At 33.6% G+C, this 24648-nt stretch overlaps 3 protein-coding genes and 1 pseudogene across 3 annotated transcripts; 2 read left to right on the top strand and 2 right to left on the bottom strand.

Moving 5' to 3' along the window:
- The first annotated feature begins 62 nt into the window (after window positions 1–62).
- On the top strand, window positions 63–22984 carry LOC123216622 (probable protein phosphatase 2C 15). The gene is made up of 4 exons (XM_044637101.1): window positions 63–113; window positions 1219–1429; window positions 1892–2014; window positions 22272–22984. Exons 1-4 carry the CDS (start codon window positions 100–102, stop codon window positions 22275–22277), a joined length of 354 nt encoding a protein of 117 aa, XP_044493036.1. The 5' UTR covers window positions 63–99; the 3' UTR covers window positions 22278–22984.
- Window positions 2740–3902, bottom strand: LOC123216621 (PR5-like receptor kinase). The gene has a single exon (XM_044637100.1). It carries the CDS (start codon window positions 3852–3854, stop codon window positions 2826–2828), a length of 1029 nt encoding a protein of 342 aa, XP_044493035.1. The 5' UTR covers window positions 3855–3902; the 3' UTR covers window positions 2740–2825.
- LOC123216623 lies at window positions 17479–21848 on the top strand (annotated as a pseudogene).
- On the bottom strand, window positions 22923–24531 carry LOC123216620 (PR5-like receptor kinase). The gene has a single exon (XM_044637099.1). It carries the CDS (start codon window positions 24093–24095, stop codon window positions 23055–23057), a length of 1041 nt encoding a protein of 346 aa, XP_044493034.1. The 5' UTR covers window positions 24096–24531; the 3' UTR covers window positions 22923–23054.
- Between the last annotated feature and the right edge of the window lie 117 nt (window positions 24532–24648).

The raw sequence follows: 24648 nt of genomic DNA, 5'->3' as shown, positions 1-24648 counted from the left end.
CTAAGGGGGCAAAAATATTCAGGTTGGTGAAAATTTCTCAATCAATGAAAATTGGGAGCTGTAGGAATAGTTGAAGAACTGTTTGAAGAAGGGTCAGCAATGCTAGCTGAAAGGTTTGTAGTCCCTCAGCTTTTCTGAATTTTTATTTTGTGATTGATTGCAGAGGCTCATGACTATGCATTGATTTCTAATCTGGTTTTCCATCTGTGGTTCTTGCTTGTCAGAATGCTGCTTGTTATAAATTTAAATTAGGGGTATTTAGTCTATAATAATATATGTACAATCGGTTGGGTACTAATAAACATAAACAAATTGACGTGTTATCATGTAATATAAAGTAAACAAATAGATTAACTAATCACATAATGATAAATTTATTTATTTATATCTATTAATACCCACCGTTTGCACATGTTTTATTAGCTTTTAGTTTAGGAATTCAATTGGAATTGAAGAGAGATGTGAAAAGAAAGGCAGTAGATAAGACCAATGTCCTACTAAAAGTCATGTTCTCGGCATCTTTTTTGAACATGCAAAATTTTTAACCTTTTCCTTGGACTTAATTTTGTCATGTCCTGGATTGATAATAGGTTCTTCCAACTACAGTAAAAGACATTACTTTATATCAAATAATGTGAAGAGAGATCTAATCACAGGACTTCTTAGTCAGTGAAGTGTTTGTGTAACATTTGGTCCAACAAACTATCAAAATGTTATTCGCTTTGGACACATTCTATAACGGTTTTGTTCTTTGCAACTTAGAAATTGTCTTGACAAATTGAGAGTTCACAAACTGTTTAATCAATTATTTTGAAATTATCCCCAAGCAACGTGGTATGTTTATACATACTTTATATCTCTTCTATGTTTTGTCAATGTGGAATATGCTTAGAGGTATTATAGTATGGGCGCACATGTTATGTTCCTAAGTGCATAGATTTTGAAGTGGAATTGTGGGATTAATTTGAGAGAACAAGACTGCTTTTGCTTTATATGATAGCCATTCTGAAAAAGGTTGTGCATGCATCAAATGCCTCTGCCGAAACTTCAGAAAAAACAGAATCTTATTTGCGTTTTGTAACTATTATGCATCTTTCGTTGCCTTATCTAAAAATTTTCCGATGCTTTGATTCTTGTCAACCAAATTTTTATTTCGTGATAAGTTTGTGATCTGTATGTTTATCAACATTGAACTCATAGCTTTTCAACATCTTGCAGACTGGGAAACGATGAACCTACCACACAATCAACGTCCAGTCTTTTCGTGTGTGTTGTATGCCAAGCTGACCTTGCACCAAGCGAGGGCATCTCAGTTCATGCTGGTTCCATCTTCTCCACCAGCTCAAAACCCTGGCAAGGACCCTTTCTTTGTGCTGATTGTCAAAATAAGAAGGATGCCATGGAAGGAAAACGCCCTTGTGGAATTAAGGTGACATAATCTCTTTTTTGTAGCTCTCATTAGTCTTTCTCCATGCATTCTAATTTTTTGTACCCAAAAACCTCCAGAATAGTCAATTTATTGAATCTTACTACATCAATTGTCTATGAAATATTGTAATATACATAAATAAGTTTTAGTGGTGAAAGATGAGTTAATTGAGGATAATACTCATCGATTTTTTGGATTTCCCTAGTGAAATGAGTCCATTATGCCCTTTTAATATTCACCGTTTATACATGTAGTATTACTTTATACTAATTTCATTTTTAACTGATCGTTGGCCATTCAATCGTAGGGCAGCTCAAGGAATACAAGGTGGATGTCAAATCCACCACTCAAAGCTTAAACTAAGACAAAAACATTGAAATAATTGAGAACATTCATCAACTTATTACTTTACATCATTTTTTGTAAAAATCTTAACTGAAGAATTTGATTTACTTTATGAAGTTCACTTTTCTTGGCGGAAATATCTTCATCTTTGGTCTTGATCTTGGAGAAGATAACAAAGGCTTGGGTGGAATTTGCAAACAACCAAGGCTCCCTTCAAACATAGCCAACACTATGCCCATTGTGGGTCTGTTTATAGGGATAGTTTATATGCACACTTAGATAAACTCTACATTGATTAAACATAGGAAAAATGTTGAGTACCCTTTGGGAATGATAAAAGAAGATTGGTAAATCGTGATCTACTATATTTAAAGTGGACAATATTTTGATATTGATTGGATGTTACATATAATTACCATTTTCCTCACACATTTTTTAGTCCTTTGCTAGCCAAGTTCTTCATTGATTTTGAGGCGATTGTAAATCTAGTGTAGAAAATATGTATCACTGGTACAATCAACTACAACTTTAAAATTCTTTCTTTTTCCAACCATTTCTATAACCATCATTCGATGGTTACAAACATCAGATTTGTAAGAAGCTTCTCCAATGTCTCAACTAAATAATTTTGGTGCAATATAGCCACAATAGTTCCTCATGTGGGATATATTTAGTGTTAGTGTGGAGTTTGATCATGTTTAAATAATATCTCTATAGGGTTAGCTGAGAGTCATTGTGGGATAGAGCCACACAAAAGAAGGTCAAAGGGTCCAATTGCTCGGTCAATGGAAGGTGGTCAAGGGGGCAATTTCCCTTGTAGCGGATCAAAGGCAAACACTCAAAAAACAACTTGCATTCAATAACAATTCTTAACAATCTGCATTCTATCATTGAAAATAGTTTAGTCTTTGATAGTTTAAACTATGACATCCATTTATGTTGATGAATTCAACTTTTCTTGATACAATACTCTCTTTGTTGGAGCAATTTGTTACATGATAGTATAACAATATTACTTTTAACAACCGTGCTGAAGAATTTACTTGCAATCTTAGAGGGAAGATAAGAAAGGCCTTGGTGGGATTTGTAACAAATCAAGGTTGCCTTCCAACATATCTACCACTCCGCTCATTGTTGGCCTGTCTGAGGGGTTAGTCTGTATGCACCACAAACTCACTATTATCATCTTTCTTATACAACTTTTATCCTCTTCATTTGAAATACCATCCAATCCAAGCTCTTCACCTTCTTCAAGACATTTGTAAATCCACTGTGGAAAGTATATTTCACTAGTATTTTGAACTTCAACATTTCTATTCTGTCTTCCTCCAGTCATTTCTAAAACCATCATTCCATAACTATAAACATCTGACTTGTGAGAGACCTCTCCAAAATTTCTTAAAAATATTTCAGGAGCAATGTAACCAATAGTACCTCGTGCAGTTGCCATTGATACGATACTCTCTTTGTTAGGGCAAATTTTGGCCAAACCAAAATCAGAGATCTTTGGACAAAAATCTTCATCAAGGAGAATGTTCGAAGGCTTTATGTCAAAGTGCAAAATTCTTGTGCTACAACCGCGGTGTAAATACTCTAGCCCTCGAGCTATGCCTATTGCAATTTGGTACAATGTTTCCGACTTCAATGGACTCTTTTTATCTATGAATTTCTCTAGAGATCCATTCGACATAAACTCGTAGATGAGAGCTCTCCTATGACCTTCAAAACAATAGCCTAAAAGAGTGACTATGTTGACATGGGCAGTCCTACTAACACTAGCAACCTCATTGATAAATTCTTCACCATTACCTTTAGAGTCAGTCAAGACCTTCACTGCGACATTACAACCATCATGTAGCCTACCTTTGTAAACACTTCCATACCCTCCTTGACCCAATTTATGTCTAAATGAATTGGTCATAATTTTAACATCAGAATAACTATATCTATTAGGTGCAAGTGATCCATGCTTCCTTAAAAATTCCTTGATGTTTTGGTGACTCTTGCTTTTCTTGTTGCAGAACACCATTGAAGTATATGGTAACGATTTGTAGATGCAAAAGGCTACAACTATCAACATTCCAGATATAGTGACTGATATAGCTGCAATTAATTGAAGAAAATGAGTCTTTAGAGCATCACGACAGAAAATTATATTGACAAATTTTAATGGTTAGAAAGACATTATTGCCACCAATATTTGTACATATAAATATAAAATCTCATTTCTAGAACTTGATGGCCATTTATTACCGGCTGCAGCCTTTGGACAAGTTCTTTTACATGAATATAGGACCATAATACTAAAGAAATTTTGATGTATGTAACATCCTTGATCCTATAGCTTAGAGCATTGTCATGATAGTGGTCCATCTATTGTCTCAAAACAAGGACACTAAGCGAGGGACTTAGCATCCTGGATGGGGTTTGCCTTACTATCTGTAAGACATAAAACCATTTATAACATCACCACAGTCAAGATGTTGTTAGCTTTGGACACACAATTCATTATGCGTATCTAATAGCTTAAGAATTCGTAGACTATTTAACTAGTCTTATTATCGTTCACAAGCAATATAAGACATTTAAACTTACCCAACATGTCTTTTATGTTTTGTTAATATGAGATTTGTCTAAAGTGTTACAGTGTATTGAAACAATTCTCTAGATTTCTAGTTCCCTGGAAAAATAGGAGTAGAAGAAAAGATATTTGGTTAAAGAAGTGTATTACCAACTCCTATGCCCAGCTTCAATCGCAATTTCCCATTCCCTGTAGCAAGTTAGAAACAAAATGTTAGTAGTTCTTTGAGTGATTGTTTGTTATAGAATTGATCTATCGGGCTTGGATTTGTTATGGGAATAAAATTTGCGCAACATATATAGATCTGTAAAAGCTACTAATAAGTTAGATGAAAAACCAGAATGGAAAACACGGAAAACAAGATACGTAATGGAAAGCAAGATATGTAGCAACCAGGAATCAGTCCTAGAACTTCACCATAAGTAGTGATACTTGAGGAGTTTGTTCTTCCTGTCGCAGAACAAATAAAGTTTCCATTGCTATCAGTTTTGCATTGTCCTCCCGCCAAAAAGCAATCATAACATGCATCAGTCACATTCACTTCCACCAAAAAGATGCCCGTAAACAAATTAGAATATTCAATACTTGTTTTAGTATTTTTCACTTGGAACATAACCTGTGAACAACCAGGAAGAGAGCCTGGAAAACAATTTGTTGGCTCCCTGTAAAGGATAACGGAGTGTTGGGAATTATTGCAGAGAGAAGTGAAATTTTTCGGGATAGTGTAATTGAGGGGGCATGCGAACGCTGCTTGTTGATGGAACACATTAAATGAGAGAAAAGGAGAGATTGGAAGAGTTAAGTTTTTTAAGGATTTTGCGCTACATTTATGCAACTCTTCTTCAGAATTGTTGTCATGAAGCTGTAATGTATTATCCTGAGTGATGCCTGTGATATTGAACCATGGCCCCTCCTTCCCCAGCTGAATCCTCTGAACTGGGTCAGTGCAGTTATCCACAACCAGCAACCCACATTCCGGATGCGTTCGGTTGGAGCAGGGGAAGCCTATGTTGCCGAGAAAACCACAGCTAAAACGTGGACATCTCGGAAAATTCGGCCTCCTGTCCTCTTGAGCCAAGCAAAGCAGTAAAAGGAAAAGAACTGATAAAAGAAAAGCCAGAACGTAAGAGATATGAGCCATCTCCAGTCAGCAACAGAAGTAACAACAAGCTCAAACTATGGCTACTTCAGAAGTCTTTTGCACTCACTTCTATCTCAATATGGAACTTGAAATGCCTTATCCATCCCAACACGGCAGTTGACTTGGAAATTACATAGAGAAGACTTGGGAAATCAACGAGTGCAATTTGGGCTATTCGTCAAGGTTAGCCAAAGACAAATGTAAACTCAACTTCATCTGTGTTATTAATTAGCACTGACTAGTGACTAGTCTGAACGACCTTTCTGATGGCTTTCAAGTTGTCTAGCCTGGTGCTTGATAAAAATGTTTAGTTCACTGACAAAGAAAAATGAAAGATCTTGGTTTTTTAATTGGAAATTCATAATGCCTGTTGTGTATAGATACCCAAATTGTGGAGCAGGCATTCGAGGTGTAGATTACACGTTTCAGTATTAAAAGTGTAGAGCAATGAATCTCCAAATCATGGCAGAATGTCGAAGAACAACTTGAGGAATGTTTTTGTACCTGTTTGAACAACCATGATTTAAAATCCTAGAATGGGTATTTCATCGAATAGAACGACTGTTTCGTTGCGGATGTAAATTTGTTTTATTCATGGGTTTTGTATAGGTTTTAATTGCAGTTATTTCTTAATTACTGTTTAATTACTCCTAGATTAATTGCTTAAACTTTAGTTTTGGTTATTTCAAGTTTGACTATCAATAAAACTACATATAGGTAGGTGATATTAAATATAATTAAGTTGTTTTTCTTTTAATTATTCAATATGGAGAGATTCTATTTAAACAGAAAGATTACGTGATTTTTCTAGTTTCAATCAATGTGTGACTTTGAAGTTTTACGTCACACCATCCACTTTCACCTCCAATTTTGAGGAGGGGTGGAAAACCAGCAAATAATTTTCATTTAAGGTTGCAAAGAAGCATATGCAATATATTCACAGGCCTTGGTTCAATCTTAATGTTCCATGTCCTCCAACAGTTGCAAAAAGAAAAAGAGGCAGTTCAGAAAATAAAACCATGTGCAAGTAAAATAATTAACTCTTGTTTGAGTATTGTTTTTCAGCTGCTTATAATACCTCAATTGACTTGGAAATTTCTTGGAAGTCCTGCAGAAACAGACTTTAAAGAAGAGCCATTGAATCTTCGACTGCGGTGCCAATAATTCATAAAACATTTCCACATGCTTCTGATTGGAAAAATTACTCAGAGACTCTTTCACAACAACGACATCCAATTTGTGATGACAACTACTGTTGACTAGTTCAACAACTTAGTTTATTACGTGTCTTTTTTAGACTTATTTTGCAAGTTTGTTGCTCATTAGTTCTAGTCTTATGAGTTGTCCTTGTTTTTAGGAGAAAATAATTGAGATAAGTTAATATTTTATTTTGTGGCTATTTTCCAACGTCACAAGTCTATATAATGGCTTGTTAGTAAATTTTTAGGGTACTCTGTCACTCATTTAATAAATAAGAGATTAGAGTTATTTTCTCAAAATATCTGTGTCCAGTTTGATTTTCTTTCTGACTAACAACAACTACAACATGTCTACTTAGACTCACTTGACACAACTTGATAAATTCTACCTGCAAAGAAAAGATCAGACGTAGATAATGAGACTTGACTTAACAAAACTAGAAAAAGGCTGGCTACCTCCCCGGCGTCACTGTTCTATCATTAACTTTGAAGAAAATAGGGCTATTAATTAAAATAGGCAAAACAATTTTTGCCTAAATTTTTTTAGACCAAAACAGTGAGGAGTAACTTTTCTATGCAAATTAAAGCCTGTGTACCAATTTTGCCCTTATGTTAAATAAGCAAAACAAAAGCAAACAAATTTTCTTTTTTAAGCAAACGGAAAACCGTAAACACAATCAGTGGCCAAAGATAGCAAATTGGAAAGTTAGAACTACCAACTCCATTCTTGCAATTCGAATGTCCAACAATCACACTATCCTTCACAAATAGACTTTGAGGTAAGTTGGATTGTTTATGTGCCTTTTAAGGGTTGGCTGAAATGAGTTTATTTGATTTTTGTCATTTGTCCGGTAACCCCTGATTTGGTATGACATTGTTGATAACAATAGTTTTTTGTATGAACTAGGGTTAGATGAAAAGAAGGCCGGTTGTGGAAGTTTTGGCAGCTGTTAGGGTTTATGTAAGAAGGCCGATTTTGTCTTAGTTTGGTTAGTATTTTTAGGTAAAATGTTGGAATTGGTATTGTGATGATTCATTTTGCTTATTTAGTTATACAATATTTGTGATTTGGTCGGATTTTGCCTGAATGTATTGTCGTTGATAGAGAAGAAAGTCAAACGCCAAAGTGCAAATTCACAAAAGCGCATGCATTCGCAAACGTTAATGCAAGCGCAAAGCTCAAACACATACACCAACGCTTTTCAATTTCCTGAAAATCACGTTTCTAGTTTTTTTTTTCTCGATCTAGACATAAAAGCTTGGTTTACTTTGACTAATACAATAGGTATTGACTGTTTACGAGTAATGTAATAATTGGTAACTACCCACAAACAAAATAAAAACATCAGCCACTTTCATAAATCAACATTCAAAGCTTTAACTTTATTCATGAATGTTTTCGGATCAAGTTTTAAATGAAAGTTTTGATTATAATAATATAAGTTACAAACTTAGTTGGAATGTGATAACGTTGTAGGAGAAAGACCACTGTTAGTGTGTGTTGTCATTGGGTATGCTGAGAAGCAATAATGGTTAAGAAAAGTAAAGTAAATGGAAAGGGAATTATTGGAAATAAATATAGGTTTGCTTATAAAAGTAAATGCTTGCCAAAGTTGGCCTAAAAAGATTTAGGCGGAAAATTTTTTGCCTGTTTTAATTAATATCCTAAGAAAATATGTCTCTAAATTTATAATATCCACAGGTAAGCCTAAAAGCATTTTAATCTTTTCCTTGGTTTTAAAATTGAGTTAATTAATATTTTCTAGAGTGATAAACGCCTATGTATAGAGGTATACATGGTTGTGTATCATTAGCAAATTTAAATTTATCAGATAAAATCATAATCACAGTGAAATCAGAGGATTTCTTTAGTGGTGTGATTCAACACACACTCGTGTAGAGTCCATTCACTCCCATGTGTTGTGTCCAACAGACAAAAATAAAAACGCATTTAACCCAATTCTCTCATTATTTTCTCACCCTAGCCATACCCAAATGAGAAAGTAGTGAGTGGAAAGTCTTGTAGACACTGGAGCGGAGTCATTGGTCACTGGAAATCACTATAGCCATGTGAAAAATTGCTTGTACATTGAAAGCCAAGTAGGTTGGCACTTTTTGGTTAAGTTGAGCATGATTGTTGATAGTTTTGTGAATTCTGATGATGAAGTATGTTGTTTCCGTATAATATTGATGTTATACTGGTTATTTTGATGATTATATGTGTTAAGGTGTTAATTTTGTTTAAGAATCGTGTAAATTGATGAACTCGCCTATATGCATATATATTATGCTAATGTGGATGTTAATGATTATTGGTTAATGTTTGATTGCGTTTATGTACTTTTGGATGCGAAAAACTGATCTAGGGTGCTTAGAAATATGTTGTATGCTTGTACATATGTTGGGTTGCTAGAAAAATTAGTTGGACAATGCAGAAATTATAGATGTTGCGATCTCCATATCATGACACATGACCATGTATAACCTCATACACACCCGTATGTCCTTAATTTAAATTAGGTAGTTTCACGATTTTGTGAGCTCGTTCTAAGGAAAACCATATACGGTTATGTGTATGGGACATGCACCCGTGTGTGACTTTTCAAAAGTGGATGCCATACTTAAGAAAAGGCACACAGGGTTGCACTATAGATACACATTCGTGTAGTCAAATAAAAGATTGTTTAACCCCTAGTTCAAGCATAATGAAGGGTGAAAAGAAGAAAAAGGAAAGAATAAAAGACTTTAATAAGTAAGACAAGCTAGATAGAACTAAAAAGAATGTCTAACTATGTGGAAGATGACACGAGGCCCCGATCGAGCTAAATCCTAGTAAAAAATTAGAAAATTTAAGGAAAGTAGTTCATATCTAGATAACAACCAACTATACGTAGAAATGGCAAGATGCATGAAAGCAATAAGGCTGGATATCCATGAGATGTATTATGTACTTAACGCCAAGGTGTATAACCACTCAGTTTAGTTCAGGTGTGCATGATAAGGAACTGTGGCTTTTCAAATATTTCCTCATGTGGTCAATGGAATGCATTACATATAAACCTACAGTAAGGGTCATCCTATGATGGTTTTGACAACAGTTCTGATTAGTTTATGTGATAAGGGAAGAGACTAGATTTTTCCTTATGTGACCAAGGTGTCCTAGTTAGCTAGGTCAATAAGTTGTATGACATAGGCGTAAGAGACAATAGATAGTGACATGAAAGGTGTCTTGTGCTTTCACGAGGGCATCAAATATGTCAATTTCAACTTAGGCCTTAGAAACCTTGGTGTATAGCCTATGTCAGGGCATGAAACTACAGAGTTGTGACCACATGCAGATTCACAAATGAAACACCAGGTTTACCAATTTATATGTATTTTCGAGGTGTTGAGAGGTCATCAACTTACTGAGTGTTTTCACTCACACATTTTTTTTTATAGGTAAATGTGAGTAGCAGAGCATGTAAGGGAGCCAATGATTCAGTGAGCAGTTGTGTAAGAGCGAGAGGCAAAATTGTCTTTTTATAGATTTTATTCCATCTATGTATTTTGCTATTTTAGTATATTTTATGAGTTATTATGCACATTGATTTCAGACAATTTGTCTATGAAATTCAATAAATGAGGTAATTCAATATTTATTCTTATCACACATTTTTGCACGCTTGAGTATTTATGATCATACATTAAATGATGTGGTTTCAAACTAAGAAGTCCAGTTATACACATCTCTTCAAGTCATATTCTAGATAGAGATATGTATTTAGGAAGGGGTGTTACAAAATCTTACATTGTATTAATTAGATTTTCCTGCAATTTTACCCTAACTTAAAATATTTAGTCTTGCTCAATAAAATGAACTTTCCATCAATTGAATGCTCGTTTCACAGTGCAAACTTGCTTGTTTTGTATATAATGGGCTCACTCCCTTTCTGTTCTACTTCCCACAAATGGGAATGCCAATGTAGTAACAAATTTAATCCACTCCATTTCAATTCCAACACATTTGAATCTAATAAAATATCAATAAAACTAAGTATACCAATTTTTGGTATACAAAAGGGTACACACTTATGTGTGTCATCATGTGATTTTGGGATTTTGAATTAAAGATAAAATAACGCTCAATAATGTGATGACATATATAAGTTTATATCTATTTGTATATTTAAAGTGCATTATTCATAGCTTAGCCTCCAAGAGTTAATTTGAGTGACAAAACGAGTAAGATTTCAATCATAAGAGCATAGGTTTAAATCTCTTCACTGGACATGAGGTTTCACCTGCTTGATAAAAAAATGAACCTTGCTTGAGCCAGTGCTAAGGCATCTTCATTAAGGTTGGATTCCGGTTGAACTCAAGTTTGGCTCCACCTGAAGTAGAGCTCAAATCTAGATTCAAGCAAGAAAAACTCACCTTAAACCAAGCTCGAGTTTGATTATAGTACTAAAATGTCATCATTTAGATGTCCATATTATTGCCTACAATTGGTCAAAAACAACATCGTTTTGATGCGTTTTAATAATAGTAATTGAATTATATATCATATCATGTATCGAAAACATAATTATGTTAGGCTGCTTCTGTCTTAAACCATCATTATGACATGTTTTCTTTGCAGATGATGAATCAACAGGCTCAGCTTCTCTCAATTTGGAAAAAAAATACCAAGAACTCTTAAATTCCAAGGAGATTAGTTATTGGCAATGATGAGCATGTTTATCTACTTTTTAATTAATCCCTTCAATTGCTGATAGTATACTTTTTCTCTACCTGTGCAAGGAACTTTGTGCAGTTAATGCTGATTACTGTGTGTTTTTGTTGATCATGTTGACAAAATATGATTGTAGATTGCGAAGTTTTGTTTATCTGCTGCACTTAAGTAATTGGCAATACATCCCATTTCTGCAGAGATGTTTAAATTGGCAATGGCAACCAGCTTATTAGCGATCCAACGAAATGAACTCTTGTTCTGGCAAGTAAGAAAGTACGTTGGAGTTTGCACACTGCCAGATTGCACTTAGCTAGAAAGCGGAAGCACCGTCAGTTTTTTACAAGATTTGGAAAATGCAACAAGATGAGAAATGTCCATACAAAATGCAGTGTGCACAAAGTTTCTGAATGGTTTATGTTTCAATTCCAACTACAAATTCACTCATAAGGTTAATATCTGATTGATAACCTCAACCACAAGTTGATTTTCATTAGATTTTTTCCTGTGGCAAAATGGGCAGGCAAGTAGGGCCCTGAAAGGTCCATTTTCACATATTTCTAGTTGCCAATGCATTTCACTTGAGTTCAAAGAATGGAAAGAGGCGAAAGGTTTTGAATATTGAAAGATCCAAGGTACCTGCTCACTTTGAGATTTTAAGGGGGGGAAAAAACTCGGGTTGGTGAAGGTTTCTTAATCAATGAAAATTGGGATCCATGCTATCTTTTTATCATATTGATTTCCACTTGGAATCTCTAAGAAAATAAATGATTTCAATTATAATTGGATTATATTTGATCTGAACTATCGAACTCAAGCTTAGAACGAATTAATTGAGTTCAAGCCAATAATTGGTTTTATTTTCATAAAATAAATCAAATTCAAATTGAGTCAAATATTTAAGTTTAAATCGAATCACATCAATTACAAAGTAAATTTTTTTGGAGTCTTAGCTCATCAATTTAGAGTCAATCTTGAGTTCTTTTTTTTAAGCCTTTCTTTGAGTTGATTTCAAATTGAGCTTTGTATAGGATCACCGCAAATTGAATTGTTTTTATTTTTTATTTTTTGCCATATTGTTTGGAATTATACCACAAAATAGAGTAGAGATGAGGTTATGTAAATAGGAAAAAATAAAAGAACATTCACATTACCCATTGCGAATCTGAGAATTCTTGTTGATCCAAATAAGAATCCAGCAGGAAAAAGTTTGACTGAGACATTCTTAAGTTAGATTATCCAGTACAACTATGCCTTGGCTTTTCTTTTCTAATTGGTTTCCGGAAATTTATATACAAAACTTGTTTATTCATGGTTTAAAAAAAAAAAAAAAAAACTGTTAGACATAGGTTCAGGAATCACGATACTTCTGGTTAATTTTTTTGACTTGTCTCTTGACACTATTAAATAGAAAAAGTTTAACAATTCAAAACAATGTTTTCAATTCTAGACTGGGCATAGACTAGGTCAATTGATCTTAGTTTGACAAAATTAGAACAATATATAACCAAATTGAATTATGGTATGATGATACAGTGCATATATTGTGTAATTAGAGATGGATTTGAGCATAAACGAGCTTGAACATGGGTTAACTTAATTTCATAATAGCCAACTTAAGGTCAAGTTAGTTGGAGAATTTGTTGAATGGTTATCAATTGGATGGTGGGATGAATAGTATAACCAATAGTAGTATAACCAATAGGACAAGAAGTGTCGTTGGAGGAGAATTCGAATCAAGTTACCAAATTGAAACTCTAGTTTAAATTCGACTCAAATCAAATTAAATATGAACTCGAATTAGTTTAGTTCGAATCTAACCTTACTTATAATTGTTGAGACACATAATTGTTCCAATGCAATATTTAAAAAAACTACATATGTCAACATAACCTCATAAATTAAGTATACAATCAAACCGGTTTAACTAGTAAGTCTGGTTTAGATTTTAAAACTCATATTAAACCAAAGAAATGCATTTCGAGGACAAGACATTTTTCCTGTTTAAAATCCTGTAGTTGGTGCAAAATTAATTAAGAGTTGTGATGTTTTAAGTAATCTGGGCCACAGGAACAAGCAAAATTCTTAATGGAGCCCACTGATACATTAGCATAATTTTGCACAACGGGTTGTTTATATGATTGTAGTGGATAATATGATTGATCCATCGATCTTTACCATTGGTTTGTAATTTATCTTCTAAATGACTTTAAATTGTATATATTAATTAGTGGTGAGAAATTTTATGGACACATATCAAAGAGACAAGCAGAATTAGCATTTACTTTTTGCATTTTTTAAAGCTTCCCTTCAAGGCTCGTAACTATAAAAATTAGTAATATTTAATAAATTAACAACGAGTACTAATAAATACTAATAAATTGTTATTTTATCCTGTGATGAATGATTTTAAATTTGAGATAAATTAAACAATTAAATCACTAAACTACAAGATAACAAGTTAGTTTCAAATACTCATTAATACTCATTCGTTAAAGCCTGTAATATTAATCTTATTAAAAAGAGGACATGTTTAGGGTTACAATTAAACAAGTCAAACTTGATTTGATTATTGTTTCTCAATTCGATGAGCTTGCAGCGCAACTCAAGTATAATATTAATAAGCCATTAAAAATTTAAAAAATTACATTTAACACTTTGAATGTACTGGGTAATTGATAAGTGTGTAAATTATAAGATTTCACTATAATTTTCTAGGGTGATCTCAACCCAACAATTCCTATCCCAAGCTTCAGCTTGTACAGCCCGTGATTATCGAATTTGAGCTCAAACCTCCCTAAAATCCAATCGGGCCCAGCAATACTCTACTCAACTTAACTTGATTACACCCTTTATCATATCTACCTAGCAATCATCTAGTTTATTTTTGAGACATCTAATTCCCTCTGTATAAAATTCAAAACTAAGACAATTTCTATTGTTTTCTTTCTACTTTCTTTCAATATAAACAATTCAAATCCATGAATTACAACTCTAGAAGATCACCCTAAAAAAAAAAAACTTGATATCAGGTCGAATAATTGGATGCCAAACTTACTGGCATGATCTTGTGAGAGATTTTTGTTATATATTTTTAGCATTATTGTTAGGGTTCTTGGCTTTTCATGCAATGCACATTCATGCACTTGCTATACTGAAGCCGGAGAATTTAAATGTGGTTACGTATATTTAATGAGAAATGAAGCTTACCAGGGTACAGAATTTGTGAAAGAAACCTACTCCTAAGGTTTTAAGTGGCTCCATAAATATTAGATTCATCAGGAAACATGTGAAATGGTTTCAATTCTGTGATGCTAATGTTTGATCTCTATTACCCTATTAGATAAGTAGGGGTGGTTTTAAATTGAACTGAGCACGAACTCAACCCAAATTCAAAATGACAAATTTGATTTCAAACTTGAATCGGTTCAAATGATGAATACTAACATGGGAGAAGATAACAAATTGTCAAAAAAAGGAAAAGAAGAAGAAAAAAAAATCATTGTCAAAGAAAAAGTTAAAGAAAGAGAAAAATTGTTGAAAAAGAATAGATTTGTTAAAAAATTGTTGATGAGCCTTTGAACTCAAACCAAACTACCAAAGTTAAAGTTTCAATTTGAGTTTAACTCATTTGGGCCGAATGTGAATTTGAACTTGAGTTGACTTAACTCAAATCTACTTTTATAGATAAGTAGTAGTTTATGATAAATTCATTACTTTGCTTCCTTGCTAGTATCTGTTCAAAAGTTACCATGATAGTTTGAATTAGGGTTGGATTGGGTGTTATTTGAGTTAGCTCAAGCTCGACTTATAATTTTGATAAAACAGACTAATTTTGAACTTTAATAGATCATCAACAAGAACTAATAGTTAGCTAATATAAAAATTCAAATAAAATTTTTTGCTTTAGAGACCTCTTAAATCAATATCCAATACTAAATTCTTTTCCTTTCATATTTGCATTAACGAGGAGTAAATTAAACAAAGATTAGATTTAGTCCAAGAAAAAGTGAACAGCGTGAGATTTTTTAAACTTGGTTTGACAAGTAAATCAAATGTATATATCTGCGGCTATTTTGATAGAAAGTAAAAGTAGAATTACAGTGAGTGCTATAAAAGCTATGTATACTTATTCTATCTTCTAAGCTTTTGTACAACTTGAAATTTACAAGGAAAGAGTTTGTGATAATATATATAACTAAATATGTAAAATGCAATTACACGATTCTTCATAGATAATGTGTGCTCTCGTCGTCATGGTAAAACAATAATTGTAATTTAATTATAACTTTTGAAATAATTGGAAGTGGTTTTATGTTATTAGTTAAGAGACTATTATTCCATGTTTGAACAAGTTGACAAGATTAGCCATTTTTATAGGTGGCAAAAAAAAAAAGGTTAGGAGGTAATCTAAATCTCCGTTTTTGTCTTTATAAGGATAGCAGTTCTCGTCTTTGGCCTGTTCTTATTATGAGAATGAAAATGATTTTTTTTTTCTCTCTCTATAAAGAAAAATCTTATTTTTATCTTTGTAAAAAGAAATCTCTTTTTCATATTTGTAAGAAAAAATCTCCTCTTCATCTCTATTTTTGTTTTTTTTTAATTTTTATTATGAAATCTTCTCTTAATTAAAGTTAAAGAAAATTGAAACTCTTAAAATCAGATTTAAATTGTCATCTCGGACCATTTTGATTGATGAAAGAATTGTGATTGCATAATAACCTTCCAACGGAATCCAAACCTTAACGTACAATCAAGTGTGGCAAGGTGTAGCTGGAGATCAATGGGACCACATAAATAAAGTGATACCGTACAAAAATGATTATGCAAATCAGAATAGAGTGCTCATCATTTCCCATCACACACAGAAACACATGCACACCCTTTACTCGCGTGCCAGCTTTTTTCCACGCCCACACCACAAGCGGTCACTACTCTTTCGATCTACTTTTGAGTTTTTTTTTTTTTTAAATTAAAAAGTAAGTTATATAATTTATTTTTTCATTAAACTGATTAAATTCTTTTATTTTTTTAAATTAAAAAGTGTGGAGTATTAGATTTGAATACACTTATACATAATATTAAAAATATAAGTGTTATTTTATTTTTAATTTAAAATTATTTAATTAAATATATATTTATTTATATATTCAAAAATAAGTGTATATAATTTTATTAATTAAATTTTCTTATGGAAGAGGTTGAAATTTCAAAATTTTCTATTATAGGAATTAAAATTTCATATTTTTTAAAACAAATAACCAAACTTTCAATATTTTTTAACAGTAATATATACACAATTTTGTGTATAAATAATAATATGTTATAATATAATTAAATAATTAAAATATGAAAATAAAACAATATTCAATCATATAATAATGTATTAATGTTTATATATAAAAATTATACACATAATTTTATTGATTTTTTTATTATAGATATTAAAAAAATATCAAAGGAGCTGTAGAAAATGTAAAACTTCGTCGGGGAAGACGAAGATGAAGCTCTCATCTTCGTTTGGGAAGACAATTATCTTCCCAAAAGAAGACCTTTGGGAAGATGACCATCTTCCTAGACAAAGATGACGACTTCGTCTCTGTTTGGGAAGACAAAGAGCTTTGTCTTCCTAGACGAAGCTCTTTGTCTTCCTAAACGAAGCTCTTCGTCTTCTATGGATCTTCTAACGTAAATCGGGTATCCAAATGAGAGGAAAGAGATTGTCGGAGGGAGAGTAAGTTTTGGGAAGGAGAGATCATCGACAATGGCATCGGAGATCTTGAAATGAAACCCTAGAAAAAACTGTCATTTTTAAAAATTTAGGTTAGAAAAAACTCTTAGTTTTTAAAGTTTAGGGAGATAAAAAGAGATTATATTTTAGTTTATTTTTAATATTATAAAGAAAATAATGATTTTACTTTTATTATTGTTAATTTTAATTATTCATAAATGAGTATTTGAGATTATCAAAATTAAAGGAGGAAAACTTGAAAATGCAACATAGCTTGGGTGGGGCATAGTCATTTGGCCAACATAAAAACCAAAAACAACTTTGACAGAAATAGAATGTGGATTTGTTGCCAGATCTCGTTAAAATGTCACCAAAGCCTTACTTTCAGACTCCCTTTCATTGTAAACCAAAACCAGGGCCAAAAAAAAAAATAATAATAATAAAAAAGGGGCTGTCTTTTGAAGAAACCAAACATTTCTTTCTGGGATCCTCCTTCTTGAATGCAAAGATTCAATCTTTGTTCATTCTGTGAACTGGGTTTTATTTCATTTTATTATGTATTCAATATAAACTTTTTTCAGGTTAATGGGTTTTACTGTTCATATCTTGTCACAAAAACGCGTTGCGTTTCCGTGATGATATCTTCCTCTTCTTCTTTCTTTTGTTTAGCTGCAACGAGGATACTGCTGCTTTTGTTGTTTTTAGCAGATCTACATTTTGGGTTTGGTCCAAACGCCACTCTGATATTCTCGTTGGTAATGCCTCTGGAAGTTTGTTCTTTGTTTGCTTGTTGAGAAAAATGAGGCAAAAAGTGTGAGACTTCATAAATCTTTTGTTTCAAGTTGGCATCTTTGGTTGTTATTTATGGTATAGTTTAAAGTTTTCTGTTTGACTGATTTTAGTTTACTAAATACATCAGAGCAATGTGGTGGTTTTATGTTCACTGATTTGTTGTTCTGAGTGAAGTTTTTGTGAACTTTCTTTGTTTTGATGGTATGATTTGTTTTGTTATCGGGGTAAGCTTATATTTGTTTCTGCTTTTGTGGCTGATGATGCAGATCAAGTGGGGAACTTAATTAGTGTTGAATTTCAGGAAAGTGATTGTGTTATAGTTTGAAGTTTTGGATCAAGTTAGTGATTTTTTAAGTAGAACAAATTTGGATTTTGATTCAGTAGGAGTGAGTTTGATCTCAAGTTGTTGAGACATAATATGCTTGTGAGGGTAAGGTTTTGGTGAATTTGAGGTCTTGGGCTGCAGCCAAAGACATTGAAGTGGTAAATATGGCATCTAGAGAAGGGAAGCGTCATCGTCATCATCTTGTGCCTCTTGCTGTTTTGATCAGCAGAGAGATGATGAGTGAGAAGATGGAGAAGCCGACTATTAGATATGGGCATGCGGTTCAATCTGGGAAAAAGGAGAGGATTATTTCTTGATTAAGACAGATTGTCAAAGAGTACCTGGGAATTCTTCATCTACTTTCCCTGTCTTTGCGGTAACTCTTGGCCCTTTTCTAGTGGAGATCTTAGTTTTTATGTATTGACTGCCACGTTATCTTGTTTTGTTGAAGCCTAGGGTCATAAATTTTATGTTATCTTTCAACCTTACCTTCACTTAATATAAATATTATTGGCAATTGTCAAACTTGTTGAATGAGTTACAGTGAACCTTATTTAGATTTATGGATCCAATAAATGTGCTTCATTTTGCCAGGATGTAGAGTTTTAGATTTCATCCTTCTTCAGCTGTATTTATCTTTATTATTCAGTATGATTTACTGTTTAATGCTAATTTCAGATCTTTGATGGGCACAATGGGATTGCTGCAGCAATTTATAAAAGAGAACATTTGTTGAATCATGTGTTGGGTGCTATTTCTTGTGGGCTTGGGCGGGATGAGTGGCTTCAGGCTCTACCTCGAGCTTTAGTTGCAGTATTTGTGAAGACAGACAAGGAATTTCAGAGCAGAGGCATGGAATTGGCCTTTTTTTCTGGTTATTTATATTTGAACTTCCTTGTCACGAGTTTAAGGAAAACTAACTCATACTATCTATACTTGTTTAATCATCTGCAGGAAAACATCTGGAACCACAGCAACATCTGTCATAGTTGACAGATGGACTGTGACGGTTGCATCTGTAGGAGATCTCGTTGCATATTAGACACCCAAGGTGGTGTCATTGCCACCTTAGCAGTTGACCATAGGCTTGAAGAGAATGTGGAAGAGTGTGTGTCTATCTCAAAGTTGGTTCTTCAGTAATCTGGATGGAAATAATAATTGGTTATTCTGTGACTGCAGGAGAGAACGCATAACTGCTAGTGGAGGTGAAGTTGGGAGGCTTAGCATCATTGGTGGTGCTGAGGTGAGGTGCTTTCACATATTACTCATTTACCAAACTTTCTTTCATGAACGTTAAACAACATGATTTCTTTCTTCTCTTTTCATATTATTATCCTTCGTGGTGTTATGATATTTGCTTAGCCTGTACAGATTGGTCCACTACGTTGTTGGCCTGGTGGTTTATGCCTTTTGAGGTCAATTGGAGATATGGATTTTGGAGAGTTCATTGTACCAATACCATATGTCAAACAAGTGAAGGTATCCATTTAATGTTATGTTATAAACTTGTGAAGCATTGTTGTTTTTTCTTAGTTGTCTGTTCTGTGCATCTTTGTCTATGAATCCTCTGCATTTGAGATTGAAAATACTACCCGTCTTCAGAATGAATTCTAACATTGTTCATTTTTATAAAAGCTATCTAATGCAGGTGGGAGGCTCATTATTGCTTCTGATGGAATCTGGGATGCCCTATCCTCAGAAACGGCTGCACAATCTTGTTGTGGATTGCCAGCTGAACTTGCTGCTAGACAAGTTGTGAAGGTGAATTAAGAATTTGATGCTTTAAAATTTTGCGGTGCTAGCCCTGTATATTGTTCGGTGCTTAACTTTTGTTTTAACTGATTTTCAGTGCAGTTTCTTATTCCATTTGATCAATTATTTGTTCAGGAAGCCTTACGGAAAAGGGGACTAAAAGATGACACAACTTGCATGGTTGTTGACATAATTCCTCCAGACAATTCAGTACTGCCTTCGACTCCACCCAAAAAGCAGAAGTTTTGGGCACTTCTATTTAGGAAGAATTCCCATGATTCTGCAAATAAGCTAGCTAAGAAACTTTTGTTTGAAGAAGTGTCAGCAATGCTAGCTGAAAGGTTTGTAGTTCCTCAGCCTTTCTGAATTTTTATCTTGTGATTGATTGCAGAGGCTCATGACTATGCATTGATTTCTAATCTGGTTTTCCATCTGTGGTTCTTGCTTGTCAGAATGCTGCTTGTTATAAATTCAAATTAGGGGTATTTAGTCTACAGTAATACATGTACAATCGGTTGGATACTAACGGATATAAATAAACTGACGTGTTATCATGTGATATAAAATAAACAATTAGACCATCTAATCACATGATGACAAGTCGATTTATTTATATCTATTAATACCCACCGTTTGCACATGTTGTATTAGTTTTTAGTTTAGGAATTTAATTGGAATTGAAGAGAGATGTGAAAAGAAAGGCAGTAGATGAGACCAATGTCCTACTAAAAGTCATGTTCTCCCCATCTTTTTTGAACATGCAAAATTTTTAACCTTTTCCTTGGACTTAATTTTGTCATTTCCTGGATTGATAATAGGTTCTTCCAGCTACTGTAAAAGACATTACTCTTAAATTTGAATCTTACTGGTATATATATCACAGGACTTCTTAGTCAGTGAAGTGTTTGTGTAACATTTGGTCCAACAAACTATCAAAATATTGTTCGCTTTAGACACATTCTATAACGGTTTTGTTCTTTGCAATTTAGAAATCGTCTTGATAGATTCAGAGTTTACAGACTGTTTAACCAATTATTCTGAGATTATCCCCAAGCGACGGGGTATGTTTATACATACTTTATATCTCTTCCGTGTTTTGTCAATGTGGAATATGCCTAGAGGTATTACAGTATGGGCGCACATGTTATGTTCCTAAGTGCATAGATTTTGAAGTGGAATTGTGGGATTAATTTGAGAGAACAAGACTGCTTTTTCTTTATATGATAGCCATTCTGAAAAAGGTTGTGCGTGCATCAAATGCCTCTGCTGAAACTTCAGAAACAACAGAATCTTATTTGCGCTTTGTAACTATTATGCATCTTTCGTTGCCTTATCTAAAAATTTTCTGATGCTTCGATTCTTGTCAACCAAATTTTTATTTTGTGATAAGTTTGTGATCTGTATGTTTATCAACATTGAACTCATTGCTTTTCAACATCTTGCAGACTGGGAAACGATGAACCTACCACACAATCAACATCCAGTCTTTTCATGTGTGTTGTATGCCAAGTTGACCTTGCACCAAGCGAGGGCATCTCAGTTCATGCTGGTTCCATCTTCTCCACCAGCTCAAAACCCTGGCAAGGACCTTTTCTTTGTGACAATTGTCAAAATAAGAAGGATGCCATGGAAGGAAAACGCCCTTGTGGAATTAAGGTGACATAAGTTCTTTTTTGTAGCTCTCATTATTCTTTCTCCATGCATTCTAATTTTTTGTACCCAAAAACCTCCAGGATAGTCAATTTATTGAATCTTACTACATCAATTGTCTATGAAATATTGTAATATACAAAATAATGTAAAATAAGTTTTAGTGGTGAAAGAAGAGTTAGTTGAGGATAATACTCATCGATTTTTTGGATTTCCCTAGTGAAATGAGTCTGATATGTCCTTTTAATATTCACCATTTATACATGTAGTATTACTTTATACTAATTTCATTTCTAACTGATCGTTGGACATTCAATCATGGGGCAGCTCAAGGAATACAAGGTGGATGTCAAATCCACCACTCAAAGCTTAAACTAAGACAAAAACAATGAAATAATTGAGAACATTCATCAACTTATTACTTTACATCATTTTTTGTAAAAATCTTAACTGAAGAATTTGATTTACTTTATGAAGTTCACTTTTCTTGGCGGAAATATCTTCATCTTTGGTCTTGATCTTGGAGAAGATAACAAAGGCTTGGGGGAATTTTCAAACAACCAAGGCTCCCTTTAAACATAGCCAACACTATGCCCATTGTCGGTCTGTTTATAGGGATAGTTTGTATGCACACTTAGATAAATTCTACACCGATTAAACATAAGAAAAATGTTGAGTACCCTTTGGGAGTGATAAAAGAAGATTGGTAAATCGTGATGTCCTATATTTAAAGTTGACAATATTTTGATATTGATTGGATGTTACACATAATTACCATTTGCCTCGCACATTTTTTTATCCTTTGCTAGCCAAGTTCTTCATTGATTTTGAGGCAATTGTAAATCTAGTGTAGAAATTATATATCACTGGTACAATCAACTAGAACTTTAAAAGTCTTTCTTTTTCCAACCATTTCTATAACCACTATTCTATGGTTACAAACATCAGATTTGTAAGAAGCTTCTCCAATGTCTCAACTGAATAATTTTGGTGCAATATAGCCACAATAGTTCCTCATGTGGGATATATTTAGTGTTAGTGTAGAGTTTGATCATGTTTAAAGAATATCTCTATAGGGTTAGCCAAGAGTCATTGTGGGGTAGAGCCACACAAAAGACGGTCAAAGGGTCCAATTGCTCAATCAATGGAAGGTGGTCAGGGGGGCAATTCCCCTTGCAGTGGATCGAAGGCAAACACTCAAAAAACAACCTGCATTCAATAACAATTCTTAACAACCTACATTCTATCACTGAAAATAGTTGAGTCTTTGATAGTTTAAACTTTGACATCCATTTATGTTGATGAATTCAAGTTTTCTTGATACAATACTCTCTTTGTTGGAGCAATTTGTTACATGATAGTACAACAATATTACTTTTAACAACTGTGCTGAAGAATCTACTTGCGATCTTGGAAGGAAGATAAGAAAGGCCTTGGTGGGATTTGCAACAAATCAAGGTTGCCTTCCAACATATCTACCACTCTGCTCATTGTAGGCCTGTCTGAGGGGTTAGTCTGTATGCACCATAAGCTCACTATTATCATCTTTCTTCTACAATTTTTATCCTCTTCATTTGAAATACCATCCAATCCAAGCTCTTCACCTTCTTCAAGACATTTGTAAATCCACTGTGGAAAGTATATTTCACTGGTATTTTGAACTTCAACATTTCTATTCTGTCTTCCTCCAGTCATTTCTAAAACCATCATTCCATAGCTATAAACATCTGACTTGTGAGAGACCTCTCCAAAGTTTCTTAAAAATACTTCAGGAGCAATGTAACCAATAGTCCCTCGTGCAGTTGTCATTGATACGATACTCTCTTTGTTGGGGCAAATTTTGGCCAAACCAAAATCAGAGATCTTTGGACAAAAATCTTCATCAAGGAGAATGTTCGAGGGCTTTATGTCAAAGTGCAAAATTCTTGTGCTACAACCGCGGTGTAAATACTCTAGCCCTAGAGCTATGCCTATTGCAATTTGGTACAATGTTTCCGACTTCAATGGATTCTTTTTATCTATGAACTTCTCTAGAGATCCATTCGACATAAACTCATAGATGAGAGCTCTCCTATGACCTTCAAAACAATAGCCTAAAAGAGTGACTATGTTGACATGGGCAGTCCTACTGATACTGGCAACCTCATTGATAAATTCTTCACCATTACCTTTAGACTCAGTCAAGACCTTCACTGCGACATTACGACCATCATGTAGCCTACCTTTGTAAACACTTCCATATCCTCCTTGGCCCAATTTATGTCTAAATGAATTGGTAATAATTTTAACATTAGAATAACTGTATCTATTAGGTACAAGTGATCCATGCTTCCTTAAAAATTCCTTGATGTTTTGGTGACCCATAGTTTTCTTGTTGCAGAACACCATTGAAGTATATGGTGACGATTTGTAGATGCAAAAGGCTACAGCTATCAACATTCCAGATACGGTGACTGATATAACTGCAATTAATTTAAGAAAATGAGTCTTTAGAGCATCCCGATGGAAAATTATATTGACAAATTTTAATGGTTAGAAAGACATTAATGCCACCAATATTTGTACATATAAATATAAAATCTCATTTCTAGAACTTGATGACCATATATTACTGGTTGCAGCCTTTGGATAAGTTCTTTTATATGAATATAGGACCATAATACTAAAGAAATTTTGATGTATATAACATCCTTGATCCTATAGCTTAGAGCATTGTCAAGATAGTGGTCCATCTATTGTCTCAAAACGAGGACACTAAGCGAGGGATGTAGCATCCTGGATGGGGTTTGCCCTACTATCTGTGAGACATAAAACCATTTATAACATCACCACAGTCAAGATGTTGTTGGCTTTGGACACACAGTTCATTATGTGTATCTAACAGCTTAAGAATTCGTAGGGTATTTAACTAGTCTTATTTTATCGTTCACAAGTAATATGAGACATCTAAACTTACCCAACATGTCTCTTATGTTTTGTTAATATAAGATTT

Source organism: Mangifera indica, chromosome 5 (genome assembly GCF_011075055.1).
Source record: "Mangifera indica cultivar Alphonso chromosome 5, CATAS_Mindica_2.1, whole genome shotgun sequence".
In the NCBI taxonomy this organism is placed as follows: Eukaryota; Viridiplantae; Streptophyta; class Magnoliopsida; order Sapindales; family Anacardiaceae; genus Mangifera; species Mangifera indica.
The sequence above is the reverse complement of the archived record's forward strand: the minus strand, read 5'-3'. Positions and strand labels throughout refer to the sequence as shown.